This window comes from Nannospalax galili, unplaced genomic scaffold (genome assembly GCF_000622305.1).
Source record: "Nannospalax galili isolate Female #2095 unplaced genomic scaffold, S.galili_v1.0 scaffold136, whole genome shotgun sequence".
In the NCBI taxonomy this organism is placed as follows: Eukaryota; Metazoa; Chordata; class Mammalia; order Rodentia; family Spalacidae; genus Nannospalax; species Nannospalax galili.
Genome location: NW_008340872.1, coordinates 3,318,893 through 3,330,911, shown reverse-complemented (window position 1 = coordinate 3,330,911; position 12,019 = coordinate 3,318,893). Strand labels below are relative to the sequence as shown.

Genomic DNA, 12,019 nt, shown 5'->3' with positions numbered 1-12,019 from the left:
TCATCACAGGCACAGGAAGCAAGAGAGTGACTGGAGATCCGGCAAGGCTTAAGAACTCTCTAAGCCCACCCCAAGTGACATGCTTCCTCCAGGACAGCCACACCTTCTAAAACCTCCCCAAAACAGCGCCATCATCTGGGGACAAAACGTCCAAATACTTGGCGCCTATGGGGGACATTTTCATTCAAACCACCAGTGTTTCTCCATGGTCTATGCCTCAGTTCCTGCCTCTAGGTTCCTTCCCTGAGTTCCTGCCTTGACTTCACTCAATGTTGGACTGTGCTGTAAGTAAAATAAACCCTTTCCTCCCCAAGTTGGTTTTGATGTTTTAACCACATCAAAAGTAACTAGGATAGTGGATATTTTTTAATCACACATTAATTGTATAAAGCAATGGATTGCATTGTAAAACTTTCCTTTTTATCTCTGTGATGGCTAATTTTGGTTGTCAACTTGACTAGCTCTAGAATCAACAACACAAAGTTCTGGGTGCTTCTGTAGGGGATTTTCTTGATCAGATTATTTGAAGCCTAAGACCCATCCTAAATGTGGGTGGCATCTTCTGGTGGCAGTCTATATAAAAGGACATGGAAGACATGAGCTTTTGCTTTTTGTCTGCTTGCCTTCACTCTTGTTGACCAGCAGCTCTTCAGGAATTCTCCAGGCTTTCAGTGCCAGATACTAGAGCTGCTGAGATATCCAGCCTTGGGGTCTGAGAAGCTACCAGATTCTCGGCCTTTTCAGTGTGGCATTGCCATTGTTAGACTACTTAGATCCTACCCTGTGAGCCAATCTAATAAATCTCATATATATATAGGATTTATTAGATTATATATATATATATATATATATATATATATATATAGTCTATCATTTCTGTTCCTCTGGAGAACACTAACTCATATTCTCATTCTCTCTCTCTCTCGCTCGCTTGCTTGCTCTCGCTCTCGCTCTTTCAGACAGGATCTCATGTAGCCCATGTTGGCCTTGATGTCACTACATAGCCATGAAGCCTAGGGATGACGTTGAACTTCTGAAGCTACTGTCTCTGCCTCCCAAGTGCTAGGATTTTAAGTGTGTGCCACCATACCCAGTGTATGCAGTGCTGGTATCAAATCCAGGGCTTTGTGCAAGCTAGGTAAGCCCTCTACCTTCTAGCTACATCCCCCACCCCTTGTGACATGTTCACACATGCATTTAATTGATCTTTCTCCTGTGGGCTCTGAGAGTGGCCTGTTTGCAGTAGTAAAAAGTGAGCATTGGGGTTGGAATTCCTTTCCTTTACCCTTGAACTTTCGTGGAAGTTGTATTACAGCTGCTAACTTGTCTTTAGTATATCTTCGGACAATGAGGGGAGGGTTCTGTGTACACCTGACTGAACCAGTAGGAGAATAAAGACCAGAAGATGCTAACATGGTGATCAGGCCCACAGCAAGGGGCTGGGGTGGGGAGGTGAGTAAAGAGCAGTGTCTGAGGCCAGTGACAGCTACTTAGAAATTGGGAGAATCCATGTGAAATGATGACTTATGGATTCAAGTATATGTATTTACCCCAATCAAGAAGAATGTTGTTTTTATTGAAGAGACAGTGATGGGCCCACAAGATGGCTCAGTGGGTAAGTGCATTTGCCATCAAGCCATCAAGCCCGATGACTTGATTTTGATCCCCAGGACCCTCGTGGTAGAAAACTAACTCCTGTAGGTTGTTCTCTGACTTCCATACATGTACCTACACAAACACACACACATACAGAGAGAGAGAGAGAGAGAGAGAGAGAGAGAAATAAAAAAAATAAATGTAATGAGATCTTTGCACCTTTAATTTTAAAAATTCATAGTGCTATGGAAAACAGTGAGTTTGGACATTTTTTTCTTCAAAAGCAGAAGTTGATAAATAAAGCATTTGTCTTGTCAGTTCCTTTCCTCTAAAATTCCAATGAGTTGTACTCTAAAGCTTCCTCTATAACTGATTATCAGCTTTGGCTGGTGCTTGCTTCCTGTAACCTGTACTTTTTCTGTTTGTTTTGAGTCCAAGTCCAGAGGATTGGACTCAGAGAGCTGTGCATGCTACGCACTAAAGCACTTTTCCTTTGAAGAGTCACTCACATCTTGATGTTGATAATCATCAAGAATAAATACACTAAGCAAAGCCATTTCCATTTCAGGGAAATGAAGTTGTAAAGAAGACTAAGAGCATCCGTTCCCCCCAACAAGCCGGTGTGTACTGCGTACCCTACACTGCATACCTGCACCATCCTTTCATTAACCTGTTCAAGGAAAACTGACTTGGTCCAATTACAATATTGGTATACTGCTGTTGTGTTATTCCTTCCATTTTAAATGTCTGTTATGAATACACACACACACACACACACACACACACACACACAACCTGTTGGTCTCTTGGCCTGATAACCCATGTTCTCAACTGTGTAATTTGGATTATAATTTTCCCCTTGACTAAGCATGAGTGGTGGTTTCAATAAAAAGGTTCCCAATGGACTCAAGTATTTGAACACTTTGTCCCCAATTGGTAGTGCTGTTTGGGAGGTCATAGAACCTTTAGGACTTGTGGCCTTTCTGGAGGAAGCACATCACTGGGGACAGCTTGGAGAGTTCATAGCCTTGCCCACTTCCAGTTGCTCTCTCTGCTTTGCTACTAAAGACAAACTCTCAGTTCCTTCCAGCTTGCTGCTATGACTCCAAGACATGATGAACTCTTATCTCTCTTAAACCTTAAGCCCAAATAAATTCTTCCTTCTAAAAGTTGCTTTGGTCATGGTGTTTTATTATAGAAACAGAAAAGTAACTAATACAGCATGCAATGCCTAGTTACACTTTGAGGGGCTAAATCCCTGTTAAGCATACAGGGTCACTGTGTGTAATAAAGATGGCACCTACCTATTGTTTTCTTCTGTGTCTGAGATTTTTTTCCCCTGTCTTTTAATTCTTTAATTGGCAGAGAAAACAAACTCAATCAAGAAACCCAGACAGGCTGGGCTTGGTGGCTCAAGCCTTTAATCCCAGCACTTGGGATCTCTGTGAGTTCCAGGCCAGATGGGGCTACAGGGAGACCCTGTCTCAAAAAGACACCCCCCCCCAAAAAAAAAGAAAAGAAAAAAAGAAACCTAGACAGAAACAACTTCTTCAATTTCTTCAGTGCAGAGAAGTCTTTTTTGCCATGTACAGAATTTTAAAAAGCAAGCATTGAACTATCAGAAAAAAAAAGTTCGATTTCTCCACTCTAGAATATATAGATAGAGAACTCAGAGTCATTACCAACCATTTCTTTTTGAAGGAGCAGAATGTTCAGTTCTGCAATTAGGTGCAAAACAATGTCTTGGACTGAGGGCTCTGGGATCCAACCTATTTCCATTCTGAGCCCTGACATCTATTCCCTGTGTTAGCTTGGGAAAACAATCTTCCTCTTTCTATACCTACAATCCAAGAAGTACTCAGGAAGTACAGTAGTATAAAAAATGCATAGTAATACAAAAGAAACATGTTCTCATGGAAGATCATAGGGACATCATGAAGGTGAGTGGCAACAGAATACAGCTTCTCACATGGTTCAAAATTGCAGTATTATCTAGAAGGTCCTACAATCAGACTTCAGACATACCTCCTTTTCTTTAAAAGTATGCCATTAAATAAGGAATACACTGGAGAGATGACTCAGCAGTTAAGAGCACTGCCTGCTCTGGCAGAGGATCCGGGTTCAATTCCCATCACCCACCTATCAGCTAGCAACTGTCCTTAACTCCAGTTCCATGGGAATTCAGCATCTTCTGACCTCCATGGGCATTGCATGACAGGGGTGCACTTACATTCATTCATGCAAGCAATACACACATACACATAAAATATAAATAATAAAATATTAAAATAAATAATAAAGAACACTAGCTAAGCATAGAGGTGCATGCCCATAATCTCAGCACTCAGGAGGATCACAAGTTCAATGCCAACCTGAGCTACATAGTAAGACCCGGTTTCAAATAAAACACAAGAGGAATATGCCAGTTTGAAACCAAGTCAAGCTGTCTTATGCTTAATCTTCTTCCATCACAAGAGATGGTAACTCCTTTCTTCCACTTAAAACCTTATACAAACCATGATCTGCCTTTGTTTAATCAAGTAGACAAACTATCACATAAAATTAACCATCCCATGACGTCTAACAAATGAATAGTTAATGGATTCATTGAAGCAGTTCAAATGGGTTCATTTAAGCTATTATCATTGAAATTTTTAAAAATTTTTTTTCCTCCAAACCTAATTGTGTTTAATGTATTCTTTAGAGGTAAAGAGGGCAGATCACACGTTTAGCAAACATTTGGCCCTAGATTTAAAACTAAATAAAAATAAAAAGGGAAAAGTTCTCTAAAATTGGTTTGTGGTTACAGTTCTATCATTGCATAAAGTTGCTAAGAATCACTGACTTGGATGATCTCTTAAACGCGTAAAAAAAAAAAATTTATTCCAACACATTTAGACTGCGGGGTCTCCCACACAAGAAGCGACCTGCCCCTTCCGGCGGGCCCGAGGCCGGAGTACCCCACGCGATTCCTGTACCAGGCTTCCTGCTCTAGCCAGTAACCCCGGAGAGAAAGCCCACAGCCTGGCCCTCACCCTCAGCCCCAGGAAAAAACATGAACCGAAGAAGCGGGGCGAGGAGTGCGCAGGACCTCTGCACATGCGCACTAGCAGCACGCCGCATTCCTCTGGGGCGACGGACAGTGCGTCTTCCGGAAGTGGGTGTGGGTCGTACCAAGATGCGAGAGTAGGACGCAAGATCCCCTGAGGCTGTCTAAGACAGGCTCGCTGGGAGGGGCGGGGCGTTTGCGTAGGAGAGGAGCCTATGCTGATAGGTGGAGAGTTCGCGGGGAGGCCTTGTTGCCCAAGGGGGCGGGGTCTCAGGGAGGGACCCGGCGTCTGCGGAAGGGGCCAGGCGTCCTCGTAGCTACGCTGCCGCCGTACTCCGTCCCTCGTAGCCGCCTAGGATGTGAGAGACACGGCTCGCGGCCCCGGACGATGCTCGCTCTCCTGGGCCCCGCGGCCCTGGTGCTGGTGGCCGGGGCGACGTGGATGCTGCCCGCAGCCGCAGGTGAGTCAAGGGGCCTGCGGCAGGACGGGGTGGCGGGGAGGGACCGAGCTCCGTGGGAAGCCTGTGAGTCCATGCCGCCGGGCGCCGAGAGATGCCGACGTTGGCTGGACCTTCCAGGCCGCTATTTGGGAGCGGGTAGCAGGGGTCTCCGCCCGCTGGCCCCCGGGGCCCTCCGACAGGAGCTCCCGGCTGCCACCCGGCCTCTAGCCTGGGGAGCCGCGGGTCGGGTACTGAAAATCCAGCAGCGCGCCTGGCCCCATCAGTAGCAAAAACAAACAAAGCTGTCCCCTAAACGCATTTCCTCAAATTAGTATAGTCTGTCCTGGCCTCACAAGGGAGTAGAATGCATTGATGTGACCCGAGATTCGTGCAACTCTAACGAAGCAATAACAATGTTAAATATTAAAGTAAGCTGTAAGCTGTTAGGCTAGTTTGTGACTTCTTGCATCAGGATGGCGACTGTTGGACGGTCGATACAGTTTTTAGTGATGAGGGGCATCGCGGGTTTCTGAGGCTGCTGCTGCTGCGACCAAGCTTATCTTGAAAACGTAAACCTCGGAGTTCTACCTCGTCGTGTATACAGTGCAGTAAATGTGTGCTGGGGGCCTGGTGCAACCCGTGGTAATTTCTTTGAAGACTTTATTCGTGGGAAATTTTATATTAAGCTCATGCTTGCTTCCATGTAAAGAGTATTTCCTCCGTATCTTGATGTAAAAGACATTTGAGGAGGATGTGCATTTAAAATTTTTCACCCAGAGTGATTCTACCCACCAGTAATCCCAGCACTGACGTACTAGGTCACCCTGAGCACAATAGTGAGACCTTGTCTCAAAAGAAAAAAAAAAAAATGTTAAACTAGGTTAAAGTGCTGATGTACAATTTACAGGAGCATTTGTTGGACACTTAACTCTGCCAATCATGAAGTATTTTAAAGGTATAAAGTCACTTAAAGCACTGCTGTAGGTGCTGTTTTCCTCATTTCGCAGAGTACAAAGCTAAGGCACTGAGTGATTAGCTTGCCTAATACCATCCAGCTGGCTCCCTGCAAAATCATACCTTGGGAGTCTATCCTAGTCCTTGTGACTTAACTAGACTGGACTGTTGTTTTGGTTTTTGCATACGTGTATATGTGTGTACACATTTGTGTGTGCACATGTGTACCTTGGATGCGCGTTGTGTGCACAAGCATGTGGAAGCCAGAAGAGAGTGCCGGATGTCCTGCTTCGCTGTCCACAGCTTACTTATTTTGAGATAGGGTCTCGTACTGAACCTGGAGCTCACTAATTCATCTAGACTGATTGGCCCGCAGTCCCCAGGGATCCTCCTGGCTTCATCTCTTCAGCACTGGGCTTACCCATGCATGCTGCCACACCCCCCTGGAGATCCTAACTCTGGTCCTCCTGCTCAGCACTTTCCTGACTGAGCTATTTCCCAGACCTGGTTGAGTCTCACTTTGTAGCCCAGGTTGGTCCTGAACTTGCCATCCTCTTACCTCTGTCACCTGAGTGCTGGGATTCCAGGCATGTGCCATAACACCTAGCCACAGCTGTTTTCTTAAAGGAAAACATTTAAACTAAAAATTATTGATGATCCACTTCTATGTTAAGGGCCTACTTATCAATTATCTTTCACTTAATGCTCTTTTTCCCCATAGGGATGATTATGTTCAAAACTAAATGAAATATTAAGCAAAACTTGAGACTTTTAGTTTTTTAGATTATTTTTTATGAGTGTTGTGCCTGCGTGTATCTGCGTACATCCATGTCATACAGTGTCCATGGAGACCAGAAGAGGGTGTCGGATTCCCTGAAACTGGAGTTACAGATGGCTGTTGAACTACCATGTGGGTGTTGGATCTTCTGCGAGAGCAGCCAGTGCTCTTAACCACTGAGCCAGCCCTCCAGCCCTTAAACTGGAGATTTTTAATGTTGGGCTTTTTTCAGACTCATTGAGAAAGATCAGTTTTTATTTTCTGAGTATTTTGGTTTTTTGTTGTTTTGTTGTTTTTGGTTTTTTGAGACAGAATCTCCATATAGCCCCAGCTAACCTGGTACTCACTATGTAGACCAGGCTGGCCTCAGTCTCACATTGATCTGCCCACCTTTGCCTCCCCAGTGTCATTTTAAAGGCCTATACAACTGTGCGCAACTCAAAAAAGTCACACATTTTAACCTAGTAAGGGCCAGTCTAGAATGTAGACCAAGAAAATTGTCCAACATGGGGAGAAATTTTATTGCCTAACTCTATGGATATATGTCTTTGCATTTATACAAGATTTTAATCAAAAGATAGTCAACCCTGCTGGCCATCAAGATGAAGATGACAGGTTAGAAGCAAACAAAAATATAAATAAATGCCCCTTTATGAATATTACCCATCCATTATTTGTTGTCACCCAAGCACCAAGATGCCTCTAACTTCCAGATGCCTTCCCTTAGCAATGGGAAGACTGTCCCTAAGCACATCCCTGGGTGTTCCTCATCAGATGTCCGTTTCCTCTCTCATGCCCACAGTTACGTGAATTAAAATATTAGGAGGAGTTTGCTGTACATGCTACAAATGCTGTTGGGTCTTTTGTCAATCTTGTAAACCCAGTGGCTGCCCTTGCTGACCAATCTGTAAATTCTAAGAAATAGGATGGAAATCAAAAGAATGAGGAATATCCAGGCACATTCTGTTCAGGGATGCTGTCCAGGAATCTCTGGGGGTAGGTATTAGAGATGTAACTCAGTGGAGGAGTGTGTGATTAGCATGTGCAAGGCCATGGGCTCAGTCTCAAGAGCTATGCAAATGGAGGGTGAAAGACTTGAAAGTAAAAGGAAGGAAGTTCAGAAGTGTTTTCTCAGGTGTCTCCTCACAATACCTAACTGAAAGCAATCCTAGTAAGGAAAGTTCTAGAAGCCTCGGAAGTAAAACCATCTGTAAGATGTCCTGAAGCAGATTGTCCTGAAGCAGATTTTTTTTTTCTTTTTTTTTGGTTGGTGTTTTGGTACATTTGAGACAGTATCTCCCTGTAACCCCAGCTGGCCTGAAACTTGCTGTGTAGACCAGGGTAACCCCAGCTGGCCTGAAACCTGCTACGTAGGCCAGGCTGGCCTCTAATTCACAGACATCCGCCTGCCTCTGCGTCCCAAGTGCTGGGACTAAAGGCGTGTGTTGGCACACCCAGCCTGAAGCAGAAATTTTAAAAGCTAGAAATACTGTAGAACCAGAAATAAAGTTAAAAGCTGGCCTTTAAAAATTAGATCTTATACACTATGCTTGTTGGCAAATGCCTTTAATCCCAGCACTTGGGAGGCTGAGGCAGGCAGGTTTCTGTGAGTTCAAGGCGAGCCTGGTCTACATAATGGTCTACAAAATTACAGAAAAAAATTATACCTTATCTGGGATATACCCTTTGTAGCTCAGGGATAAATTTCCTATCTATAATATGTAAAGCCCTGTGATCAATCATCCTTACACATATGCACACACACGGGCAAGTTCATGTGTATATATAGTCTATCAAATGAATAACCCACAACTTGTGATATATAAAAAATTCCTCTGACCCCCCCCCCCACCATTATGCTGAGCACTCTGAAAAATACAAAAAATATAAGACTCCCCTTAAAGATCTTTCAGTCTGGTTTGAGATCTGTGCTTCACCCAGAAGCAGAGTTTTTGTTGTGTTGTGCTTTATTGTGATTTTTTTTTTTCAGATAAGGTCTTGCTGTGTAAGCCTAAACTTGATTCAAACTGTCCTCTTGCCTCAACTTCCCAAATGCTGGAATTAAAGGCATGAACTATATTATGCCCAATTGAGAGCAGGTTTTACAAACACATCTTATTTGAGGATTCTGGAAATATAACTGTAGTAACATCAAGAGTCAGTCTCCCACCTACACAGCAGTGCACTGGCATCAGTCTGTCTGATGTAGCTATTTTGGAACTCTGGAGTCTACTGAAGGCAGCATCTTCAAGGGGAAGACTTGGATGAGCAGGGGGTGGCTATCTCATTATCAGGTAGAACAGACAAGCCAGTTGTTGACCCAAAAGAATGACTCTGATTTAAAGGAAAATAAAATACTTTATTCTGAGCCAAATACGAATGACTTATGCATGTTCAAGGGGTTGCATTAGTTTTTGTAGCCATAGAACAAAAAAAAAAGTCAATACATTCAGTATAGTAGAGTGGTGGGGGCATTACATAGGCAGGTTCAGTAAAAGATCGGGGTATCTGACCACCAGACTGAGGTGGCATCCTACTGCATTCTTAAAAGATGGGTTAAATCAGGGTGTCTATTCTTCTATGTACTTGTCACAAAATGTGTTAGGTCAGATTCAAAAGATGAGAAATGATGGCTTGTTGCTGAAGGTTCTGGAGTGGCCTCTATCCCAAGCCTCCTGGGTGCCTAATAGAGGCCAGCAGGCCTGTGCTTTAAGTCTTTTTGGTGGAAGAACCTGTCTGGTCTGGTCCTTGCTTAAAGAGTTGTGCTGGTAATATGCTTTCTTTGGAAGTTTCTAATTTCCTAGAATAAAGGTTACAAAGAGACAAGGCATTATATATCAATAAAAGATCAATATAAGAGAACACTGACATGTGACAGTTATAAAGGTTTATACAACTCATGTCAAACCATCAAAATAATCTGAAGCAAAAACAGAATGAAAGGAGAAATAGCTAGAGCTATAGTAATAATGGGAGACTTGAACATCCCCTACTGTGTGTAGAACACTAGACGGAAGTAAGGAAATAATGCTATCAGCGAAGGAAAAGGCAACATACAGAATGGAAAAAAAAATGTTTATGTCATATATCTAATGCGAAATTATTATCCATACTGTACAGAGAACTCCCAAAACTCCGTATTCAAACTAGCTGAAGGACTTTATTGAGAACATACCGTGAGGTAGTGTCTCATTCCCATTAGAATGGTAGGGATCTAGGGAAATTGGAACCCCAGGGCACTATTGGTCAGAAAGTAAAGTGGTGTAGTGGCTACAGAAAACAGAATGTTAGTTCCTCTAAAACTTAAACAGAATGATCCTGTGATCCAGCAAGTCCACTTCTGGTTCTATGTTCAGATTAATAAGGGTCGCAAAGAAATAGTTGTGCATCCATGTTTGTAGAAGCATTATGCACAACAGCTAAATTGGAATCACCCACACATTGAGGAATGAAAAGTCAGTATGTAGTGTGTACCGACAGTGAAATACTGTCCAGCACTAAAAAGAAAAGAAATCTCGGATCACTAGAACATGAATGAACCTTGAGGACATTGTAAGTGAAGTTAGTCAGTAAAAAGCAGATACTGTATCATTGTACTTAAGAGAGATTTGCTCAAAATGATACATAGAGTTGCCCAGGAATAGGGGAAGGCAAACTAAGACAGTGTTACTGTGTATACATCTTTAGTTTTCCAAAATGAAAGCTGTTACAGAGATGGATTGTATCAGTGTACCACTACATTGTACACTTAACAGTTATTAGGATGGTAAATTTTACACTGTATGTGTTCTACCGCACTGTTAAAAATTGAAAGGGGCCTCTGCTTCCCTGGGCCTTCACGACCGACCAGCAGGCCTCTCTCCAACCTGCAGGCCTCTCTCTATGGGGTAAGTTGATCCCGCCCTCTGCGCCTTGACTCCCCCAACCTCCATTCACCCTCCCATCTCCTGCTGGTCCTATCTGGGTCCTGTCCATCTCCTAGCCTGGGTCCTGTCCCATTCCTTGTCTTGGCGCCCCAGACACCTGGGGAACCACCACTGCTTCCTGATCCTTTGCACCCAGAGCAACTCAGGTCCTTCTCGGGTCCCCAGGAGCACTGCTTCTGGGCCTGGCCCCACCCTCACCTCCCTCTGCTTCCCTGGGTCTGCACAACCCAACAGCCTCATTCTGGATGCCAGGGCTGACCTTTCCTCTTCCTGGTCCTTTGCATCCAGACGAACGCACCTCCTCAGTGGAGTCCCCAGGGGCCCTTGGGGCTGTTTCCCACCCCCGTCTTCCTTTGCATCTCGGGGTGGCATGGCCACCAGCTGCTCTAGACCACCTTCTTTCTTGGGCCCAGCTCCCAGGCCAGTCCAACCCCCAAATCACTGAGGCCGGTATCTTTCCTGGAGGGATCCAGACCTTAGGAGAAAACCTGAGAGCATCTGATCCTCATCTGACTTGGGCCTCTGAGGGAACTCCTGAAAACAAAGCAGTCTGGCCACTCTAATATAAAATCAAAAGAGAGAACCAGAAACTTAGACAAACCAGCTTTTCGTGCCCAAAAAAACCACAAAGACACATAAAGTTCACAAAAAGAAGCAGACCTAAACTTGAAGGCTTGAGTCTCACACAAGAATCAGAAACTACAAAAGAAAATCACATGTCAAAGTCACAGAGAAAAAATAATAACATGAAAAACCAAAATAACATATCCCCACCAAATACCAATAGTCCTCTAAAGGAGTGCAGTGAGAACCCCCTAGAGATAATGGAGGACATGGAGCTCAAAAGAACAATTATAAACATGATAAAAGAATTCAGTGAATTTAAAGAACACACAAAGAAATCAGAGAACTGAAGGAAGCGATAAACTTCTGAATGAATTCAGAAAAGAGTTAGAAATATTGAAGAATACTCAGGCTGAAAAGAAGAAGAAAGTGAAACACTCAGTAAGACAAGTAGAAACAACATGAGAAAGCCTCACCAATAGGATGAATGAAATGGAAAACAGTATCAAGACTGGAAGATAAAGTGGACAAACTAGACCACACAAGCAAAGATTATGAAAAATTTAAGAAATCACAAGAATGGAATATGCAGGAATTGTGTGACATCATAAAAAGACCAAACTTACGAATCATAGGCATACAGGAAGGAGAAGAATCCCAAGATAATGGCATGGACCAGTTCTTCAACAGAATCGTGAAAGAAATTTTCCCT

At 43.6% G+C, this 12,019-nt stretch overlaps 2 protein-coding genes across 2 annotated transcripts in view; both read left to right on the top strand.

Moving 5' to 3' along the window:
• Positions 1-2,195, top strand: part of LOC103736455 (interferon alpha/beta receptor 1-like) — a 31,930-nt gene extending 29,735 nt beyond the window's left edge. Inside the window, exon 5 of the mRNA XM_008835964.3 lies at positions 2,165-2,195. Coding sequence (XP_008834186.1) covers positions 2,165-2,180 — 16 coding nt within the window. The 3' untranslated portion in view covers positions 2,181-2,195. The remainder of the gene's footprint in view (positions 1-2,164) is intronic.
• A 2,750-nt stretch (positions 2,196-4,945) lies between these two features.
• The window catches only part of LOC103736454 (interferon alpha/beta receptor 1), a 36,969-nt gene continuing 29,895 nt past the window's right edge, over positions 4,946-12,019 (top strand). Inside the window, exon 1 of the mRNA XM_017798910.2 lies at positions 4,946-5,106. The gene's annotated coding sequence lies outside the window, so the exon portion shown is untranslated. The remainder of the gene's footprint in view (positions 5,107-12,019) is intronic.